General features: G+C 31.4%; 3 protein-coding genes across 9 annotated transcripts in view; 2 read left to right on the top strand and 1 right to left on the bottom strand.

Annotated features, from left to right (window-relative positions):
- The window catches only part of AdoR (Adenosine receptor), a 52,205-nt gene extending 40,377 nt beyond the window's left edge, over window positions 1–11,828 (top strand). For 2 of the 4 annotated variants that reach the window (XM_088183748.1, XM_088183749.1), the window contains exons 2-3: window positions 9,269–9,480; window positions 9,554–11,828. In XM_088183748.1, the coding sequence (XP_088039874.1) occupies window positions 9,269–9,480; window positions 9,554–10,852 (1,511 nt within the window). In that variant the 3' untranslated portion in view covers window positions 10,853–11,828. Of the gene's footprint in view, window positions 1–8,217; window positions 8,390–9,268; window positions 9,486–9,553 lie in introns of all 4 variants that reach the window. The other 2 variants (XM_088183750.1, XM_088183751.1) reach the window with 2 other exon arrangements.
- Window positions 11,829–13,850: 2,022 nt separating this feature from the next.
- On the top strand, window positions 13,851–14,691 carry Psf2 (DNA replication complex GINS protein PSF2-like protein). Its single transcript, XM_088182443.1, has 3 exons — window positions 13,851–14,160; window positions 14,219–14,489; window positions 14,557–14,691. The coding sequence occupies exons 1-3, from the start codon at window positions 13,916–13,918 to the stop codon at window positions 14,635–14,637; spliced, it is 597 nt and encodes a 198-aa protein (XP_088038569.1). The 5' UTR covers window positions 13,851–13,915; the 3' UTR covers window positions 14,638–14,691.
- Window positions 14,692–18,350: 3,659 nt separating this feature from the next.
- The window catches only part of Traf4 (TNF receptor associated factor 4), an 82,102-nt gene continuing 76,273 nt past the window's right edge, over window positions 18,351–24,179 (bottom strand). For 3 of the 4 annotated variants that reach the window (XM_088183035.1, XM_088183034.1, XM_088183033.1), the window contains 4 exons: window positions 20,426–20,692; window positions 19,893–20,210; window positions 19,556–19,816; window positions 18,351–19,480 (listed from right to left, as the gene is read on the bottom strand). In XM_088183035.1, coding sequence (XP_088039161.1) covers window positions 19,127–19,480; window positions 19,556–19,816; window positions 19,893–20,210; window positions 20,426–20,692 — 1,200 coding nt within the window. In that variant the 3' untranslated portion in view covers window positions 18,351–19,126. Of the gene's footprint in view, window positions 19,481–19,555; window positions 19,817–19,892; window positions 20,211–20,425; window positions 20,693–20,759; window positions 20,904–24,179 lie in introns of those variants that run through there. The other variant, XM_088183036.1, reaches the window with a different exon arrangement.

A 24,179-nucleotide genomic window follows, 5' to 3' on the forward strand; every position in this document is an offset into this window, starting at 1 on the left:
AAGTGGTAGCTACGATTTTATAATGCTTTACTTTTGATCTGATTTATATTACTCGTTTAATCCTATCAATCTTCTAAGATAAAGACTTGTTGAAGTTGTAAGTCGATTTAATTAATTTATTGCATTTATACCACAAATTGATTATATAATAAATATTATATAGCACATCGTAATAATTTAAAACGGATTAAATGTTTTTTGTTTTCTTATTATATTAATTAATTAATATATAAATGTCTGTTAAAGCTCTCTCGAAACTTTTCACAAACACTTAAATTCTTCAAATTTCAAGTGAGCTTATTCCGTCGTCTGCAAGCCGCATTTCTAGTCTGAAAACTTTCAAATGGTCTGTTTGAGTCATATTTTCACGTCCTCGATAGCATCTTTGTCACCCTTGAACTTTATATTGAACCGAAAATATCGTGTAAGAAGAAAATCCGGCGCAGGCACGGAATTTTATCATAAATGCTTTAAATTCCCAAATGCCTCTAAATATATATTCGTCGTGTTAGGCGTAATCCTGAAAGATATTAAGAGTGATTTTGGGAGAATTTTGTCATTCCAGATGTTGGCATCTCACGCACCCCAAGGCTGAAAATTAATATTAAGGGCGAGTTATCGTTCACAGCCGACGTCATGGGTTGCAATATTGTGTTGTCCGGAAAAGCCGAAGAGTAGTCGACCATTTCTAATGGAATGGAAGGAACATTAGTCGACTTGTCGGGTATGCCATTCCCGGCACGGATGTCTCCTTTCGACGACGGAATTACTACACCGTGAAAAGCCCGACACGTTTTGTCACACTTGCATCAAAGTCAAATTCAAATTTGGTTACACTTCATTGGAGCCATAAGCCACCTTATTATGAAAACATTGTTAAGTCTGTGTTATATATAAACCAGTCAACAACATGTCTAAGATAAATTATTGAACGTAAAATATGTATACGTCATACGCTCAAAATATATAAACAGTGTTGATAAAAATAATCTTTGTTTAAAAAATATTAGAAAAAAGTAAGAATAGAAAAATGTTTTGAAATATATTAAAATAAAATAACAATTAAAACATAAAACTTTTTTTACACGAGAGTTACGATTTTTTTGAGTAGCCGCTATTTTAAAACATAATTATAAGCTTATTTTATAACATCCCTAGTGTAAACTGAGCTCCTATAGTCGTACGACGCACCCCAGCTCCCGCTTTTTTTGTACGATTGTATTTTTTTATAATTAATTTCGCCTCAGGTGCAGTGGTTCGGAAAAATAATCGGTAACGATTATCATCTTTTTCAAAAATGTTCGCTCGTGATTATCAAAAGGTCTCAATAGATGACCTTTAATTAATCGCATACAAGCTAATGAACTTGCTTATCATTTATATGCTAAAGCAGACAGAGCTTATGTCATCATTTTTATAGCTAAACATAACTAGATTTATCCATATAGGCTTTATCATTTTATTATATATTGCCAATTCGATTCAAGTGTTTTTCGAAAAGATATTATAATTTGTCAAAATTTTAATTTAATTTTCACTTGTTCGTTCCATCGCAACTTTGCGTCCAAGATTATGCCAAAGTACATCGTGATTCTGTCATATAACACGCTTCTCGGTTTATCGTTATCGGTAAAGAATCGATTTTTCTTGATGTATTTAATTGAAATTACTTGCTGTCTTTAGTTCAATAGCGCATTTCAGTTAAACGGTAGATTTTACAAATTAAGAGGTTATCGGTATCATCTGCAAAAATTTTTTTATATACTTTACAAAAATTTGCAATGATCACTTGTTTTTGAGATAATCTTTAATCAATAATTAAGAGTGCGCGTTTCCAACATTTTGTTTCGTTCAACGAACAAATTCTACGAATTTCGGTCATAGTAGATACCGCCGATAAACATTCTATTAAAAATTGTTTTTTAAATGCGTTTAGAAGAAGCATCTCGTTGCCCCGCATTTCGAAACAAAATAAAGGCGCATAAAAATATGGATTTTTGAGCGGCACTAGTCACTCGGGTATATTGAAAGAAAAAAGGGCTACCTGTGTTTCTAAATTGTTTCATTCTAAGATTTAAAAAAATTTATTCTAGATAGCATAAACGATTTTTTTTACGAATATTGGATCCATTTTTTGAATATTGATATATGTAGTTAAAAATCGGGCGAATAATATATTGCACTACATGTAGACAAAGGGCCTCTGTTCCTGTTGATATCTTTCTTACAGTTGTATTTTTTGCTTGATTCTCATGTATTTGACTATTATATATGACTTTAACATTTAAGTAGAGCACATATTTTTATTCAAATGTTATGTTTGCACTACTGGAAGCTGTCCGAACCGAAGTTCAACTAAAGTCGGCTGAGGTCGCCGACTTCCAAGTAGCGGCCACACTGACACAAATTTCATATGCCGTCCGGACGGCGGGCCTGAATGACGTCCGCACGGCGGCTACTGTCATGTACATCTGGCATATGAATAATGTGCCAAATAATCGCAATTTTTTAATTGTCATATTATTCAAATTACGCTACTGATAATTATAAAAGTTTGTGTGGACACTCACCAATACAATATAAGTGAAAACTTTTCGGTCGTAAATATTCAATTTACGCAAAACCTTTGTCGGTTTTTGCAAAATACCATAAGGCATAAAAATGATACTACATAATACGAACACATCTGTGACTATCCTAGAATTTGTCGCCATCGATTCTAAATAAGAATTCGTTATGATGTGATATTTATATAAACCAATCAAGGAAAATACATAAGGATATTCGAAACGATTTTTTAACAAAATCAAGTACCACTAATTATTTAATTTTATATGAAAAAAATATAATAACGATATCTGTTAATATACTATCAAAAATATAATTAATCCCTTTTGGTGCCCTAAAATATTCAAAGATGTCAGTAAGAGTCTGTTGAAGTTCCCTATAAGCATGTGGTATTATAACTTGACCACGTGACCACGATGCAGCGCTCGTCATGCGTGTTGACCATAGGACGCCTACGCGCATACTGAAATTGAACCGAGTTACTCGTTCTATCTCAGTTTGCGAAAAACCATATCATTATCTCTCTCATTCTTGTCACTTAACAAGCGAGAGAGCGAAAGGGGAAGTATCTCACCGCTTGAACTCGAAAAAGCAGCTCCGAATTTGGTTTCTTTGACTTCGGTCAAAGTCAACTAAATTACCCTCTCTTTACCTCCCGTTCTCGGTAGCCTCGGACAACTTCCGAGAGATTTAAGAGCGGGCAGAACCGAACTCGACCGAAGTAACCCACTATATTCTCCGTCCTTGGCCAACCTTGGCCAACTTCCAGAGAGTATAGTGCAAGCATTATATTGGTGAGAATTTTTTCTATGGTTGGATGATATTCTCTAGCATCTAAAAAACTTTTATGATTGAATGATATATACTGTCTTCGAAAGAACTGGTAGAAGCGTTAATAGTTTTGGTATCATAGTCACTTTAGCTTATATTAAATTATTATATATTATATTTATATTAAAGCGCATTTCTTGCGCTGACGGCAAACTATTATATATAATTTAGGTAGATGTTTTCTCATTTATAATTAGAGCTATGCGTGTGACACATTATTTTAAAAGCTGTCCAAGAATATTAATTACATAAATTATATTTAATTAAACACTTCTATAGATACAAGTAAATTACAAAGCATATTTTACTGACAACGAAGAGTTATCAGTAAAAAATCGGTCAATGTGTTGAAAACATATCTGAATAGACTATTGCGTTACAATCGAAAAACTTTAAGTCACGCTTCGCCTACATTTGGAATATAACACATTTTGTCAGCAATATAATTAAATTTTTATCTCTATACCATTAATCGTTCATAAAAGAGTTATAGCATTTAATCTAATGTTTGTTTTATGTATCCACTCTTATTTTAGCAGGTGATAGTTGATAGATACAATCATGTTATCCATAGAAAATTTAATAAGTGGCAACACCAGACAGAAGCTCGTAGAGAAAACACTCATAGCGACTGATAACGAACAAAATGAACGTTGCACTCGCTGATATAGTTTAGTTTCTATTTAATATAGCTATGTATTGTACAATACAACAACAAAAACGATACCGCCTTGAAAATAAAGCGCTTCCGGCACATTAATGGAAAATAAACGAATTCATTAGCGAATATTACTTTTTCACGGAAGTTTTTCGGATGATTAATGAAAAAATATATTTTTTTACTTTTTAATCAATATTGCTTAAAATTGGAATGCTATGTATGTTGCAAATGTCATAAATCTGATAAATTCAACCAGAGCATCTTGCTAAATAATATAAATCAGCTATAAATTTCTCTTAGCGATGGAAAATCAATGTTGATTACACGTAGTTTCACATGGATGGTATTTTATTATAACAAACTTTGATATAAATTTGCCCTTTTCCATTGGTATTTCTTGACGTCAGAGGACATCCTTTTTCGTGTATTTTGGCATAATGCCAAATCAGTAGAGCTTTCACTAATTATTGAATTTCTTCCCTCGATTTTTCCAAGACGGTGATTTTATCAGCAAATTTTGTCCAATACTTTTATGCAAGTATCTATATAGGTAACATTATATTATAAATTATATATCCAAAATAGTGCTCGTGAACCTTTTTCGACTAAAGACTAAAGAATAATTTTAAAAAGAAAATTTTATGAAGTGATATTATTTTATATATATACCTTGTTCATAATGACATCTAAGCTGTAATAATAGTTTATAATTAATAAAATACATTGCCTTACATATTTTGATTTCAGTCTGGTGTCTCAATATTTACTTAGTAGTTTTTGATTGTTTTACTGTGTTGTAATGCATTGTGTTGCAATGGAAATTTTTCTGTCTAATAAATATTTGCGTATGACATATTTTGGCACCGACCGTTTTATTATTCAGGTAATCTTGCTCCTTTTGGAAATGGTTTTAACCATTTAGTATATCCACACAGCTATGCAATCGATTGTATAACGACAACGAATAAAAAAACCTTCTTTATAGAAAGTTATTTATAAGCTTTTAACGGGGACCCGACAAAGCCGCGCCGGACAATCCCGCGCCGACTAAGCCGCCCCGACATAGCCGCACAAGACAATCCCGCGCAATACAACCCCGACATTGCCGCGCAAATCAAAATTATAAAATTTAATAAAATTAAAGAAAATGATTTTTTTAATTCTAATTATTTTGTTTTGTGGACAGCTCTATCACCAGTGATTCGCTTTTTGAACAGTTAGTCATAGATTGGATGATGCTGGACAGTTACAAAATATACCGAAATGAAAATAAATCAATACAATATCATTAAAAAAAGGTTAGGTTGTTTGGTTCTACAGTGAAAGTCGGCGCGAGCGGTAGCGAGACGCCTCCCTTTTCCTATATATATTTGTAATTATTAATAAATAAAAACTATGTTATAAAATGAATTTTGTTTTGACTTTGGGCGGCTATGACGGCGCGGCTTTGTCGGGGTGCCGATTTTAACAAGTCCACTCATTTTGTCACGACGATCATGGGTGGTCCTCAAACCATTGATTGTTAAATATTATATTTTGAGCTGTATTAATAACTAAGTGTTCATTAATAAATAAATACATTTATACTAATGTAAGTAAACATTTTTCCTTGAAAATATATGAAGGGTAGAATTATATTTGAACATATTTATTTCCCTCTGGTGTCTTCTTTTTAGTAGTTATTAAATATATCAGATTGCATCTTTTTAGTAGTTATTAAATACATCATTATAACAGATTGGGCTAACGCTTTTTTTACAATAAATAAATCGCAGAAATTTACTGAAGAAACTGTACATGATGGATTTTTTAAATTATTTTCAGTAAGTGGCACCTGAAAAGCTATATAAATCACTATTTACATTCAGGATAACTTTTACATCGCTTTTACATATATATCTAAAAATTAAACTAGCTTCAATCAAATTACATTGACTTGAAAAAACTAACAATGTAAAATAATTGATATAACAACCAGTGGATTCATGGAAAAAACCCCACTCTAAAAAAATATTGACCAATAACGTGACAAAATTATCGTACCTATATATATTTTTTTATATATTTTAAATATTATTTAAGTTTGTATTTAATTATAGTAATTTACAACTCAAATTTGTTTGATTTTTAAATACTTTCCGAATTTTTTAAATCAAATTTTAGTGTTTTGATCAAAAATACTTTTAGTAATATTTTTATTTAATAAATGGTATAAATTATGATTTACTTCTTAATAAAATATTGAACCGTGTAAGAATAATTGTTTTATTATTATAGCTGTTGCTGCAAGGTAAAACAACCTTCTTTTTATCTAAATATTGATTTTGCAAACTAACACTATTGTTATCCCCTCTTTACTACCGAACCGTTCCTTTACTGTGATCTATCTTATTATATGTATATCTCCATAAATGTGTAAAACGAAATTTTAACATTTTTTGCATTCCCATGTTATTCACTAATATATTAAATTAGATAATAACAATATAAAATAAATCTTTAGAAGTAATAAAAATAAATATACTGTTAGCAAAATTGAAAATCAAATCACATGTATGAGAGTTGTCAGTCGGATTCATTTGCTTTGCATTAAAAGTTTTCAACTAAAAAAAATATTTGGTACGCTCAATTTCAGTGTAATGATATTCGTGTTTTTACATGTACACTGAGTGTACATCACCGGAGCGCGCGGATTTAAAGTTTAACGTCGCAGTAGTTTCCAATAATTTTCCGCGTTCACTAGCCACAGGTTTTTAACAACTGTTTATAACACGCGTGCATACAAAAAAATATTGTAAAAAATAAAATTGAAACGTAACACACAACAAACATAGGATTTTATTCGATAACCTTTCGTATTCTACAGAACAATCTTTATTTTTGTACAATATTGGATTCCTGGACGTAACTGACACTTCAGTATGTAAAACAGTAATTTGGTATGTGTGTCGCAAGCGGTTCAGAATGTATAAAATTTTTCGATATATGCGTACATATTTGAAGTATCTGTCTCTAGTCTATATATAGGCAAACAATGTAGACATGCGTGTTTTCATGCCTCGGAACATCCTTTACACTCAAATATAACCTGAAATTAGCTGTAATTCATAACATGTATTTATTTTGTGCTTTGTCGCACAATCGCGATCTACATATACATATATAATTCATTACAAACGTTGTTTAATTTGGGGTTACTTTCACCACAGAAACTTTGAAACCTTCGACCATCACGTACTGATCTAATCAGTTACTCAAACCGCAAATTCAACGGTAAAATTTAAGTTCACTAAAAGTTTGCCCTGTCCACGACCCTTTAATACATGCAGTTACTTGATTAATTACATCATTTAAGAATAAGCCGGGTACTGACGTAAATTAATTTTCGTCCACTGAAGCGTCACATATGTAAATAAAACTTTATGGTCATAATAAATTATTGTTGTCGACGACAATCTTGACCTTTGTCAATATTAACATTTTTCACACATCCCTACAGTGATAATATTTAACATGTTTTTGCGGCTTAGTTTAATGCGAGAAATGACCAGTAAGGCTAAGAAAAATGGCGCCTAAGTTTTGCGTCTTCTGGTTAATATTCGTACCGCGTTCGTACAAGATAATTTGCAAACAACATTGACAATATTGTAGCTGGGAACACAACAAAAATGTATGTATCTAATTACGAAAGAAAAATATTAAACGAAATTAGTTTTTATCGTTGTTAATTATATTTAAAGCTTATTATTTTTAGTCTTTATAAGTCGTTTTTTCAACTTAATAAGCAATTTAGTAATTTTCTCTTCTCTCTCAATGAATTTAATTTTATAAAAATATTACTGTTTATATATAATTACTGACACATTAAAATTACAAATGTGACGACTATAATCAATTTCAGATATATCATATTTACTTTATATCAAATAAAAGCGAAAAACACTGTATGTTTTGGTCATGTATATTTATATTTAGTCTTCAGGTGATTCTAAGGTGACATGGTTTTTATTATCTAAGTTGTCACAACGAATATTCAAAAGACAATATATTTAGTTACTAGTTATATGTATACAATGGCTGAAACGTTATTTGGAGATCATTTTTCACGCGGTGATTAATTCAGGCGAAGATCAACAATTAGTTCAGATTATTTATAGGTTAAGAAAAGCGACAAGAGGATATCTGGTTACTTTAACTGTCGAATGGACTCCACAAACATACAAGAGACTTGGCTTAAGTATTCAGGGCTGCAAAGCTTGCTCACCAACCACAATCATGCAGCAATCATCCAGCCAGTCATTGTACTCGCTTCTTAGAACATCGAAATAAGTATATGCCTTTAAAAATTGACATTTGCTTGATGGATATTTTATATATGGAATATTGTGACCTTACGTTGCTATTTGTCTTCCGGTGATATATTGTTTCCCGTGACCGTTTTGTAACAAAGAAATATTTATTCAAAACGAGAGCCTTTGTGTGATCGCACTATTGTCTAGTTTATCCTTGTTAGTTTCAAAAATGAGATCTCCCCACAAACGAGGACCTATCTGTGTGGTCCCCCATAAATTATATTAAAGAAAATTATTAGATTTGAGAAAAAATATTTTACCCTATTTTTTTGTAAAATTCGATTCGAAAAATCGCTTTTAAATATAAAAACAAGTTTTAGATATTTTTACTTGAGTAGAAGTAAATATCAGCGTGTTTTTTTAATATATAAAAGCATTTAGGCAAAGTTATGTAGCTATTTCTGATTCTGAATCTATATCTTTATCACAGTAATCTCAAAATATCGGGATTTCAAACATAGTAGCTAAACCAGGGTTGATGTGAAGAGGGAAGCGGCTGATTTTTTGGTCTTTACAGTCTCTGCCGATAGTCGGTGTAAGTGGGGTGAATTCTGTTCTTGTAGATAGTAAATTCTAAATAGAAGTGACATGAAAGTGAATGATATGTTTGGGCTTATATACGTTTGGCTGTGCTGGATTACGCCAATTATGAAGATTTTGGGGTGCAATTAGATTTGTTTATTTTCGTCGACTTTTTTATTAGAATATTTGTGTAGTCATAAGAGTGAACAGGTAGAGATTTGACAACCCTACACTTTTCTGAAAATATTGCTATTTTAAAACTAGTTCAATATAAACCCTTCTTTAAACAGCCCAAATTTTATTGTTTTTAATGCTTCTTTATTTTTATTTTCAGTGATAATAAGCTTGTGTTGGGTTGCTGGATCAATCATTGGCTTTCTACCACTCTTCGGTTGGCATGCTGCAACTTCAGATCATATCTCGTGCTTCTTCGTCAAAGTTATGGATTACGACTTCTTGGTTTTTTTGTACTTTGCCACAATCATAACACCGTCGTTGATTTTAGCAGCTTTCTACGCCCACATATATCGAGTAGTTGTCAAGCAGGTAAGGTACAAATAAATAAGTTTTTATTATTAAATTTGTATATATTTTTATAATGTATTTATTATATTCACAGCTACAGCAGATAGTAACAATGAATCCATCCAGAGGCAGCAGTTTGAGAAACGGCAACGTCGTGATGAATCCTGGAAGCTCAAACGGCGGGACAATGTTGCGAATGCTGGGCGCAGCTCAGAAGCGCGAAGTGAAGGCTACTCAAAACTTATCTATAATTGTATTATTTTTTATTATATGTTGGATACCACTTTACACAATCAATTGCGTGAAAGCTTTCTGTCCGGATTGCTACATAGGAGCGACGTGGACGGATTTCTGTATCATATTATCCCATTTGAATTCAGCTGTAAATCCCATATTGTACGCTTATCACTTGAAAGACTTTAGAGCGGCACTCAAGAGTTTAATTTATAAAATGTTCGGCTTGAAAGAGTCGAATCCGCCTAGCGAAACTTATTATAAACCGTCTATCATATCGCAACACCAGCGCAGATTATCTAATTTAGAGAATCGCTCCAACACAATTCATAACAATCAACCGAAAATTTACGTCGACTCACCGGTGTGGCTTCGACAAAAGGCCGCTGAACTTACTACTTTATCAATTGAGCCTTCTTATGCTTCAAGAGCCGCATCACCAGCTTCTTTGGAGTCAAACTGTATTGGCCAATCTGGCCAAACGAACTCTCCTGAAAATCTACATCGTCGTAAAATATGGATGATATCAGAAGTACCTTCAATATCCGATGAACAAAAGGACGAAAGCGCTCCAGCTACATCTCAAGTAGAAACTTCACAATATATGATTGAATCATACACTGAAGAATACGATGAAGACGATGAAGTGTTTTTACCAGCGTCTGATAAACAGACTATTCTATACAATTTTAGTAGTGATGAATATTTTTCTACGGATATTGAATTTAACGAAGAGAACAGCAACGATTTATCAGATAACTTTTCGACTAAAACACTAAAATATAGAATGAATAATGAAGAAAAAGAGCTCAATAATATGACTCCGCTTAATTCACCACAAGCAATAAATTCAATTTTCTTAGTAGATAATGATTTAAATGAAATTTTACTAACTAAAAAGCAAGATTCAAATGAAGTTAAGGAATGTGTGAGAAGTCCAACTAAAAGCTTGCGTCTTAGTCCATTGAAAATTGTCAATGACTTCATTTTGGGTCATACTTTAAAAAAATCGACAAATATAAACATAAACGACGAAAAAATAAAACCTTGCAAAGATACGTTATTAAAGAAAAGTAGCTCTGACATCTTTCAATATTTAGATTTACACAAAAACTCTACACAAAAGCTCAAAACGAATCACGATATCGAAAATAGGTGACTATCTGATAAATATTAATTTACCAAAGGTACGGACGTCAACATGGTTGATGATGTATTAAATAAAAATACATTGGGACCATTTATAGAATTTGGTGATAGTATATTATTAACGTTGATAAGGAGAGAGATAAAGAAAGGTGGAGAGATTCAAATAGTTAATTTAATTTAATATATTATGTTATATGTGGTACTGTATGTGCATTTGTAAATATATAAATAATGTATAATAATAGAAATGATGCATAGTGCCAATTTTATTTAATTTAATTTAAATTAATTAAGTACAACATTTTTAAGAATACAATTATGTACTCACGTGATAACTTATATATGTATATAAAATATTTACTTTAATGTACATAATTTAACAAGAGAGAGATAATTATACCCTTCCATTATATTTATGCATAGAAACATATCAGAGTTAGATACAAATACTCCATAGATTTACATTTATTAAAACCATGTTCCAAAGCGAGGCTTAGTATTTTTTTTATAATAATCTGGGCAGCCTAAAAATATATTATGTTATTCTCGTATTACGACACGAATGAAGAAAAAAGCGGAGCGATTGGCGCATTTATCACTTCAGCTAAAGTGTTCTTTAATTTTTAAACCGACTTAATATTGACTTGTTACATTCATATTAAAAAAAAAACAATAAGCTTCACTTCCTATTATAGCACTTATAAAAAATAAAAATTATTGGTTTACCTTAATTACTTTAAGATGCTCAAATAAGCTTTTAATATTAAAGGAAAATATGTATGTATTTGTTTATTATTTTTTTGTAAATAAAACGCTTTGTATTTATATTTTATATAATTTTGTTGAAAATTAAATCAATATATAGTATATATTAAAGCATAGGTTAAATATAAAATAGTTTAAAATATATAATTATATTTTTGTATAAAAAATGTTAATTGCTCAGTAATTGTAAATATATTATTTTATTTTTAAACGGCAGTGTTAAAAATATAAATAGAAGGCTATTTTTGTTTTATTTTGTTGTTATTTTGTGTATATTAAGAAAGCAAATAATTATTATAATATGTATTTTGAAGTTATTTATTATATTTGAGAAGCTTGTAAATATATTTTAAGAATCATCGAAATAAAATATATATTTTTATGTTTCATTCCATGTGTAAATAAAAATTTATTTTCAATAAATTTTATTGCAAAATTATATTTTTTTCTCCTTATGCCAATATTGTATTTTATAATAACACTATTCTATATTAATATATATTAGAAACAATTCGTCGCTCTCAAGTCTTATCTAGCAGAGAGTTTAAATTCGTCGTTATAGCATATTATAATACAGAGCTAAAAGCATCGTTTACTTCAGTGATATGAGTTGTGTGGCCCTTAACTTTTAGCTGGCGATACGTGATACGTAATGATTAGTAGCGATACGTGAGCAAGCTAATTTATATTTATCTAAATGTCACAATACCTGCCCTTTATCAGCAATATTGTTGTGAATTTGTATATGTTTTAAATGATTATTAAACGGATAAAATATATAGAACCAGCAAGTGAAAAATGTGTTATAAAATATAAATAAATAATTCACGACATAGCTGTATAATGTATATACATACGTATATCCAATTATAACATCCCATTTAAAAAATTAAACCTTACGCATGTTTTTTCGATCACCTTTTAATTTTTATCAGATAAAATAAATTTTATTTTATTCCTAACTATTCCCCCTTTTATATGTAAGTCATGGTCGAATTTAATGGTGATATGGCCGTAAGAAGTTTTTTAAATTGCTGTGAATTTGTATATGTTTTAAATGATTATTAAATGGATAGAATATATAGAACCAGCAAGTGAAAAATGTGTTATAAAATATAAATAAATAATTCACGACATAGCTGTATAATGTATATACATATGTATATCCAATTAAAACATCCCATTTAAAAAATTAAACCTTACGCATGTTAAGTGTTATGAAGATAAATTAAACTTCGCACGATCTTATAAAACCGCGCGATGTTTCAAAGTTGATAACAAGTGCTATGTTAACAAGTTTGACTTCAGTTCAGCATTCCGTAACGTACGGTCAGAACTAACAAACTATGTTATAAACCGAAATAAAATTATTTTTAAGATAACTGTCGATAATTGAAGAATTTACTAGATTAAAATAATATGAATCCGAAAAGGAAAGCAAAATTCCCAATAAATATAAATATATTGGTTCAACTCGGCACCACTTTTTTCGCAAGAGGAATGAATTGTATAATTAACTATATATAGAACTTCCAAAAATATAATTTCAGGGTTGGCATCTCAGTATTGGCCTACTGACTTAACAATGCATGTATAGAGACGCTTAGGTAGTTTAGGTAGGTTGCATGCAGTAAATGCAAATTGAGATGTCCAATTTTTTATTACTTCATACGTATAGAAAAATTGCCATTTATTACTTCAATGTTCGTACATCATATTCATACATGAAAAGCATACAATCTGAAATGATCTAATGGAATGAAAATTATTAACATAAGTCTCCCAGACAAGAACGACAAATAAAAAAATGAACCCACAATATTTAATTGGAAAATACGAAAATATCAAGAAATAGTGTGTTGGTAACGTTAGCTAGCAACAAGAAAAATATCAACAAATAAAATGAATATTATTTTAATTTAATCGGGTTTGTATATTTTCATTTGATAACTAGATTTTGCTTAATTTATCAAACGTTAATTTTTTTAAATACTACAATAAACTATTCTTTATAAATATATTATTATGTATACGTTGTGTAGCAAAATCAAATTTAATTATTTTTTACTAAAGTTGTACTACATTTTTTTTGAAAGAAAGTGTTTCATATGCTACTTTTTAATAATATTATTTTTTAAATATTTCAATCACCTTTGAATTTTAATCACATAAAATAAATTTTATTTTATTCTTAACTATTCCCCCTTTTATATGTAAGTCATGGTCGAATTTAATGGTGATATGGCCGTAAGAAGTTTTTTAAATGCGGGAATCGTGCGTTAAGTGAAGTGACAGTTACAATCAAACTATGGATCCAGTGGAAATAGAGTTCTTGGCTGAAAATAAACACGTGCGAATCATTCCGAACTTCACTTATGATAAAATATACCTAATATCCGGTGAATTGGGGCCATTTGTCGCCGGTTCGTCTGTTTCCGTACCAATTTGGTTAGCTGTCATGTTCAAACAAAAACAAAAATGTAGGCTTGTACCGCCCGATTGGATGGACCTGACTTTATTAGAAGAAATAAAAGAAGAAGAAAAACGTTCCAGGTGAGACGAATAATCGATATGATAAGGCATTCAATTATTAACATATCTGTATTTTAAGGCTCTTCACTAAAATGCCAAACGAACATTATATGGTAGAAGCCAAAATATTATTAAGCGTAGCATGCGAAGATATACCTAGATCCGATGAGATTAGAACACTTATTAAAGACATTTGGGACATACGCATGTCTAAACTTAGAACGTCAATGGATGCACTTATGAAAGCCGGCGGTAGCTATGGTAGATTGGATCATCTCACAATGTTGGAAATCAATTCAGCAAAACCGTTACTTCCACTAGCTATGGATCATCTTTATAAATTACAAAAGGTATTAATTCAATATTTTTTATTCTGTCAATATTAAAGATTTTTATTTATCATTTATGATCTTTCAGGCTGCTCAAGAAGCACTTGTAACCTCCAGTTCAAATCCGTCGTCATCATTTTTGAATACGAGTTCATTTAGTACTCAATGATATTTGTGATAATATATAGTATAAAACTTTGTAATAAAATAAGGAACTGTATTATTTATGGCTTTTATTTACTCCTATAAAACAGTGCTATTTTAGTTATCTACATTTAAGGACACCATTGAAAAAAATTATAAATCTGTTGAAAATGCTAAATTCTCATAGACAAGATTAGAGTTTGTAAGAAGATTCGTAAATAGCTCTTATATGAATTTTTTAAAGCAAAAATTAAAGTATAGTCTGTTGTAGGGCTTCCAAAAAACCATCCGAAAAAAATAGTCTTCGTTTTTTTACAAATCAAAAAACAGTATTAATCATCCTCGGAAAATTAAGATATTGTAAGCTTTAAATTTCTATTTTGAAAAATAAATATGTAAATATTTATTTAAAATTATGCAAAAGAAGAAGAATTAAAGCTATGTTGTTTCAGTTGATTGATTTAAGTGCCTTTGATATTGTGTGACTAATTTAAAACTGAATATTTTTTTAAATTGAAGATAGCATCATATATCGCTACTATGTGCCACACAACCCACAGCAAAGAAGTCAGCAAAATCTATAACGCTACTAATATTAATATCACCTAGTCGGGGGGTTCCTCAAGGGTCTAACCTGAGCCCTGTTTTTTATTTATGTAAAATGACCAGATTTGCTGGGTTGGGATGCAGGACGCATGAAAAAAAGATCATCTTAGTGGGAACGTTTTGCTAGGGAAACTTCCACTAAAAATCTTGGTATCACTTTTGAGAGCAATTGGAGGGTTTCTCTATACATACGTAAATGTCAAAACGCGTTTCCTTTTGATGATTCGTCAGCTATTTGTGTACACTATAATACTACCTTAGTTTGAGCATTTTTGAATCGGGATCTATAGTATAAAATTCCTAAATAATACTTCCTCTTATCGTAAAGGTTCTAGAGATACCTATATATGAGGATATTAACTTATTATCCGTTTTTGTATCCCAGAACCTTCTTTAAGGAGCTTTGGGAAAAGATTCGCTGAGTTCTCGCAGAATATTGTATTCACCTGGCACTGGGCGGGCGCTGTGTAGTGGGGATGGTGTTGTATGGGCTAATACCTACCATTTCAGACGTGCCGGACGAATCCATTCGGCGCCAGCCCAACGCTGCCCATGCAACACCACCCCGCTACACGGTGCCGGGCAAATCCATCCAGCACGTGTGAAACCAGCCTTAGCAATAACGCAAATGTCCAACTTCAGACTTTAATCAAATGAACAAAAATAATATTCCTAACTTTTTAATTTAAATAGTTTTATTAAGCAAATATTAACATAATTTGTTTTTTTCTTAATCTTTGGTCAAATTTAAATAATGAGATCGTAAAAATAAAAATGTGTCTAATGTTTGATTGCTTAATTGTGAGCACAAATGTTCACAAAAGTAACATGATGTCGAGAACACAACTGGTTGGAGGAATAGACCTCAAGCTATCATACTCAATTTTTAGGTATTTTCCTCTTAACCGCCGTTTTCAAATATGTAAAGTCATCTATATTTTTACCAATGTGTCAATGGCTCCATCAGTTGGTCTGGAAGTATTATCTTGAGCCTGAAGTTTCTTTTGTATTTCAATTTCTAATTGACTCTCAAACGGCACTGTGTCTTCAGAATCGTCATCATCCAAGATGTTCAATCTTATTATCCATAGACATTTCCAACAAGGAATACTCTATTTGACCAAGCATTTGAAGGTCCACGATATATTTACGCATCTGGTCACAATTTGGCCTTAGAAATACGTCCGAGTGGTCATTTGACGAATCAAATTACGTCTTAGGGTTATGCAAGTAATTTCACGTTAAAGCTACTAACAACCTGCGCTCTTTAATCCGACGCTCGAGAGGCAACAAGTTCACGTGCAACTATTTCATGATGCATGGTATCTAATTTTTAAACACAAACATCAAAGCCGCTTCATATGTCATTAACTTGGCGTTTCTTTTGCAAAGTTCTTTTACCGTTGCATTCAGTATTTCAAATATTTTTCTGCGATTAAGTCTTTCAAATTTGTCTTGAGATATGTCAAGATCGATTTTTAAATCAATAAAAGCTTTCTTAATAGATTTTATTAGTATTACTATCATCCTTCCTATCATGTCTGCTAAACTATTTCACCTGGTGTTGCAATCTAAAACCAAATTAAACTCTCAACCTATATCTTCTTTTACATATTTCTGAAGAATCGTATTTTTGGTAAGCGACTTTCTGAAAATTTTTGTAATTTTTCTCACTTTCCCGATTAAATATTTGAAAATAAATTCATTATTTTGATTGTTAACTGTAACATGAAAACCACAGTTGTAATTATCATCATCACAGTCAGACTCATCAGAATCGTTGTCTTATTTAGGTTGATATTGTTGTGGTTAAGGAATTTTCTGTCTAATGAATAAAGAATGTCTAAGATTGCCAGCTGTACGCCATGAGCAAGACACTGTTTATGGTAAAGTGCTGTTTTACATCCTAATACGGTCATTACACTGGCATCATCAGTAGTTAAGCAGACTATATAATCTTTCAATGACAATTCAAAAGCGGATAGCCTGTTTTCCAACAATTGTAAACATGTTCTGTCTGGCATGCTGCAAATACCTCTTACTAGGCAAAGATTGACAAATTCATTTGTTAACATAGGACTATGAATGTTTACTATCATAAAACGACGTTTTACGCAGCTTATTAATCGAAGAGGTTTTAACAGTCTTAGGCTGGCCGCGCACTAGGCAACCTGGCTGCCGCAGCCAAGCTAGCCAGTTGTGTCCGTTTTGTCGAGCAAGATGGATGTGAAGGACAAAAAGAACTAAGGCAATTTTTCAGAAAAGTTATATGGAAATCTATATTAAAACTACTGCCTACCATTTTCAACGCAAAATTTGATACAAATACTTTGAACAGTCATTTTTAAAATAAATAAATGGCCGAGCTTGACAAAATGCGTCGATAATTATTGGTTACAAGTGCACGAAAACCGGTGACTGGCTGCCTAGTGCGTAGTCTATTCAGGCAGCCCAATACATTTCTTTGCGCTGTCGCTGTTATTTTCTGATTGCGAACAGCTAGTGACGGACGCTACAGTTGCGGTAGCCAGAGCAGCCGTCACTGCCTCAGGCAGCCAATACATTTCTATGAGCTGTCTCTGTTTTTTTCTAGCTGCATATTCTATAATTTTGGGAGGAACATAAAAATACATATCCTCATTTATACAAAATTGTAATGTTTTTTAGGAACTCCAGCAACGCAAGTTAGTATTGAAATGGCCTTCTCTGGTTTAAAGTTTATTCTACGAGACAATATAAATAGTTCGAATGAAAATACATTGGCAGGTATTTTAATAATTAAAGGTAACTATGAATTTGTTTTGTTTATGTATGTTTCATTTAATAAATTATATATATATTCTAGTTCTAATTATTATTATTTATATTATATTATTGTAGCAATTCATATAGTATGCTCATTACAAAAGAAGGAATAAAATGTTGTAAATAATGCTAGAAAATAAGTTTTTAATATAAATAGAAACATTAAAAAAATTGAGCTGAACCAAAAACTGAAAAAATTGTTATTTTTTCCAGAACGGAACTAATATATATTTTTTTAATTGAACCGGAACGAATACCGAAATGAAAAAATTATCAGTTTGATACACTGTAAGTTCTAAGTAATTCTATTAATTAAATAAAATAACATTTTCAATTAGAAAATAATTTTATTTATTTTCATAAATTTTATTACATTGTATTCACATTATATAACATAAACATATTATTTACAAATATTAATTTTTTGTATATGCGTATTTCTTTCTCGGATAGATTATACACGCATAATAATCAACGGAAAGACATCTTTGCTCTAAACACGCCGGTAGGAGACAGAAGCGCGCAAATATAATTTATATACAAAAAAAAATCTACTTCTACTATATGACTGATTATGAAATACTTTGCATTCAAATTGTACAGGGAGCGATTGTGCAAAGTAATCAAAAACAACCTTTGGTTTGTCTCCAGCTTGTTGAACCTCACACACAACTATAGACACCTAAATCTAATTGTTCGTTTTTTACATACATATTATCATATAAAAATATTTCCAACAATTCGTTCGTGAATTTTGATCGGTTATAAAAATATAAAACACGTATCGGAATGATATTGTATAATATAAATGTTTTTTTTTCGTTTCGTTGAATTTAAATGATATGATTACGAGATTTGTACAATTACTTAATATATTTACAATTAGACTAATTTTATATAATTAAATGCAGTTGTACTGCCGTCATATTATACAAGAGATCCATTTAAATACCTTTAATTATTACAGGTAAAATAAAACATAAGTACACAACTTATAATATCGATAAGTAGAGCAAAAACTAAACGAAAGTGATTTCTAATACAATTTTTTGCTTATGTTACAAAATAATAATTAAATGGCAGTAAGAATATTTGTCCATATTTTAAACGGCAACAACTTTGCTCGGATTCACTTTGACTCTCAAGAACATAACGTCGTCTTTGACAAAATGTCCCTTTTTGATCATCTCGTGAGAGACAAACCGGGGGAATCCGAATCCTAAAGTGTCCGGTTCTTTGCTCGGCCTCTGGAAGTTCTTCCAAGTCGGATCAGGAATGAAGCTCTCTACTATATTGCACGCTTTTTCAGTACACGGTGTCTGATCGAACAGGGTGAAAGACACCGAATGCGAGAACGGCCAGCGAAGTAAAGCGTCGTATTCTCCGGGTAAAATTTTGATGTACATCGAAATATGTGTCGCTTCTCCAGCTCCGTTTCCGTTCAAAAATAGTGATGCCTAAAAGATATAAAATCAACGTTAGCTGTATTCAAATATATTGTTTTTATTATTAGATAAATCATCGATAAATACCTGTAATTTATATCCATATTGACTAGTGTAAAAAGGCGGCGAAACCAACTCCATGCCATCTTTGGATTTTGCCTCTACCATTTTGTTGGCCCAGTCACTAATCTTCCATATTAGGGTGCCGGTGTAATTCAGAGACAATCTCGCCAGAGCGGCTTTCAAACTTGTTATTTGCTGTTGTTGTCTCGTAGCCAATGAGTTGACTAAAGTCAAATGTTGGGCGCAGTTTTCTTCTAAGTGTCTTTCTAAAGCCATACGAGCACCCTAAAAAATAAACAATGATTATATTTGATATATAATTTTTAACCGAGACATTTAAATATATTTTTTTAATATATACCTTAAATCGACATCCGGCGTCTTTAAAGCTACATGGTATAACGAGAGTAGTGCAGTGGTCTTTCAAATGTACGTCTAGATCTTCTCGTGGCAACATCGCTACATCACATCTATGCGGACACGCTACGGGCACTCTCGGACAAGCCGTATGGTGGGTGCTGAGAGTATCGGCGACGAACTCTTTACTGCAGTGCCTACAAGCGACCAGCCGCTTGATGCAATCGTTGGCCTTGTGCTGATTCAAGAGCCGTCGCTGAATCTTGACGCCGCATTTGTTCTCACAGTACGTCGGTTCATATCCGCAATTGCCGTTGTGATTCTGTAATTCATTGATGATTAATTAATTTAATTTTATTTATCTACATCTAGATCCATATGGAATGTAAGAAGTTAGTTGCGGGTAAAATGATATATTAATGATGGCTTTAAATTTATTTATTTAATATTCAAAATTCATTCTAATAAAATGTAACGATATTCTTAGATGCTTAAGATAATTTATTATATTTTCATGGTGGGGGGTATGTTACTCACTTCTAAAGCATGTCCGGTGAATTCTTTAGCGCAGAATTCACAATTGGCACGTCGTTGAGGGCACGTGTAGCGTAGATGGTCTTGCATTAACACACGCGGTATCATGGCTCCGCAATGACTCGAGCATGGTATAGCGTCATGTTTGCAAGTGTTAAGATGAGCTTTTAACTTGCGCAGCTCGTCCGACCATTTGCAGCCGTCTTTGTGATGTATGCAGTACACCACGGAGCCCATGATTGCCTTCTCAGATTCAGGATCCGGATAGATCTGCAGACAATTACAAATAAAACATTAATAAATACTATAAAATTAATCAAACGCATGTAAATCGTACATTGGATGTGAAGCTATATCGCTTAATCAATGCGCTTTCTTTCTTTTTCCGAAAGAGGAAACTCATCGTTGGACGGCTTGCGAATCAATGATGTTATGTGTGTCGACAAATGGTTATTTGATACGTTTTGAATTCCGGCTCGGATATAGGAAACCGCAAGGGGAATTTTTTAAGTCCTGTGCGTCCTGGTCGCATTCCTCGACAAAACTAGCTCGGTTATCTATTGACACACAGCGAGCGACTTTATCGCCGAGCGCATTACCCCCGTTACGACGATCTTCAAACATAACAGATCGTTAAGCGGTGGGAAAAAAGTGTACATACATGTCGACTTGTAATGATAACGTTAAAAACACGAAACGGTTTTTTCGTGTATTTATCGATGTAAATAATCGAATATTTATGATGTCCACGAAGGATCTTTTAATGATATTTGGGCGGATGCCGAATTTATACTGATTAATTATTCATTATATATAAATAAATTTATAATTTATAATAAAAATACAGATAATCAATTGTTTATTATAAAAAAATGATTCACTCTAGGGAAAAAAAGTTATTATTAATTCGTTCCGCTGGGAAAAAGAGCAAACACTCTAAACAATACGAGGAAAATCCTTTCAAAAGTCATTCGCGGAAACCACCAAAATGATTTAGAAAAAACGATCCAATTGTTAACATATGTATGTGGAACACATAGATAAATATCCACACTGCGGTCAGCGTGCACTTAATTAACAATAATTATAATATTATCAAAATACAATCAGAAGAAACGTTCACGTTCTGAATAGTATGTAAATATTTACAAATGGTAATAATTTATAATTAGTTCTTATAATATAATAGTAATTCTTATCATATGTTTAATATTGATAAGCAACCGCTAGACGATGAAATTATATTTTAAATACTATGTGACACAGTGTGTGTTATCATTTTAATATAAAATAATGCAATATAGGAATGAAAAACGCTTTCTGTGTAGAATCTCGTTCGGATAACTCAGCTATCTCTATTTACATCTTTTGAAGCGTCGAGAATAGTACATCCCGTGTGGTGTTCGTAGCTCCCACATAGCGAATATTTTTAACTATTCGATATGCACCTAAATCGATTTATATACTGTAATTTTTCGACTCCGAATGTTTTTACGTAAAAAACTCATTTTTGAGCAGTAACTTAAATTAAACCGGAGCAGTTAGTTTCAAAGGATAGGTGAAAATTAAATGGTTCTAATAAAAAATTCTACCGGCAAAGGCCGCAAAAATTATGTAAGTTTCTGTATATAAGTGAATTTTTAATATATTATTTTAATATTTATTATACAACATTTTTGACTTCATTTGTTTAAAAGTTTTTTTTTAATAACCGCCATTTTCAAATAAGATTGACTAACGAACTTGACCGAAAAAATTATAAGAGCTATTTTTAGAACAAGTTTCATGTCAATATGATTAAAATTACGACAGTTATCGCGACTAGGGTTTGTAATACGTCCGAAAACTTCATGGCTTAAAACTACGAAAACGACGATGTCCATATTACTTGAAAGCAGAAGAGAGAATAAATTATGCTAATTGTAGCTAAGTAGTGTTATCGGCGTAGGATATAAAAGTAGAGTAATATTATGCAATATTTTATAATATTACATTTATAACTTAAATTTAATTAACGTTTCACATGAGTAATAAATAAATATACGAGAGGTACATATTTAAAAATAAGTATTTTTAAGATATTCTAAAATAAATATGAAATGTGCAATAATTAAAATAAAAATATGTATGTAAATAATTACATCACATAAATCTGTTTTTAGAAAAAAATATGTCGCATTTAGAACAAACAGATTTACAATTTTGTATGAACTCTTTTCTCATAAGTTTATTTCGGATAATCGTAACTGACAAAAAATCATGAGTAATATAGAAATACACTTTATTGCAATAAAAAAACTTAAAAGCGGTAAATGAAAGACGATATTTTGGCAAAGAGTATGTTTTCCTAGACTTATATTGTTCCAAAAGAAGAAATATCTGCCACCCACATTTAAAAAAAGATGACAACGTAATGAATAAACGAAAGTGAAAAAATAAATGAGAAAAAAGGTTTTTGTACGCAGTGGTCTTATTGATTTGTATTGGTACTCGTAGACAATACAAAGGATCAGCGTACAAAGTATTTTTAGAAGTATCTGAATGTAAGGAAGATTGTTTAAGCGCTTCCTATTGTTTGAAACACGAAATATTCATAAAAAGTCAGCAACTTAAGCCGAAATTTGACCTGTTTGTTTATTATATTCCCCCCTCCCTCCCCATAAAAACGACAATAGTTACATCTTTATTTAAATATTCACAAAGAACATATTCCGACTCTTCAGTCCTTAGATTTTTTCGTAAAATTCTTAAGCAACAATATGTATTACAGCATAAACTTATAATTAACGTACATTTGTACATATATCAGATAAGCCGACTTAACGACGTTTAAAGATACTGTCACAATTAGGTATAGCTGTAATTTAATTTTAATATAGTAAGAGTACAATTCAAAATCAAACAAAATTCTACAAAACATAAAAATCCGTGCTGGATGTAAACATTGTAAGCATTAAAAGGGATAACGATAAAAAAAATATTTAACCGTTTGTATGCCACGGACGCGGTACGAAGCTCTGTCGAGACGCGACCGTATTGCCACGAGCTTCCTACGAAGCTCACAAAAACTCACATTTATGCTTTTAAATAATATTATAAGACTTAAGGTATATAGATACATTTATGGAGAAACGTTTAAAATTATTATCATTCAACAGCATTCATAAAATGGCTAAAATTATACATATATTAACTTTTCGACGTCGCCAGGGCTGTCATAAGCAACTTGTGCCTTTGTAATTTTTAGTAACAATGGCTGGCATTACGGTCGTATTATATTACTTTATTTATATTACCAATTAATTAAAATAATAAAAATAATGTCAATACCAAGAATACCGGTATTTACTGTTATTTCTCTATGTAATAACGGTATTGAAAATTACAATATTCTTACAATCCCCAATCGGGACTTAAGTTTTGTTAAATCCTGCATTACCATTTTTTTTAAAAACATTTTTCACCTTTTGACTTTTTTCTCTCAGATTTAAAAAAATACACTTGGAATATGTATGACCGATATGGCGTATTTTTTTTATTATTCAAGTTCTGCTATTGTGTTATGGACTCAACATACAACCCTCCTTTGAGGAAGATTGTTCTCATCAAAAATATTGTCATGTTTTTGTCTTTCATTGTCCTCCTTGAACGCAGGAGGACAATGAAAGTCACGACATTGAGAATTGACAGTCGCGAAACGTCCATTTGCTATTCAAACCCAAACCTAACATAAAGAAAGTTCGTTTTAGAACTTTCA

This window comes from Plectrocnemia conspersa, unplaced genomic scaffold (assembly GCF_051122295.1).
Source record: "Plectrocnemia conspersa isolate PC_06_02 unplaced genomic scaffold, ASM5112229v1 ptg000003l, whole genome shotgun sequence".
Lineage (NCBI taxonomy): Eukaryota > Metazoa > Arthropoda > Insecta > Trichoptera > Polycentropodidae > Plectrocnemia > Plectrocnemia conspersa.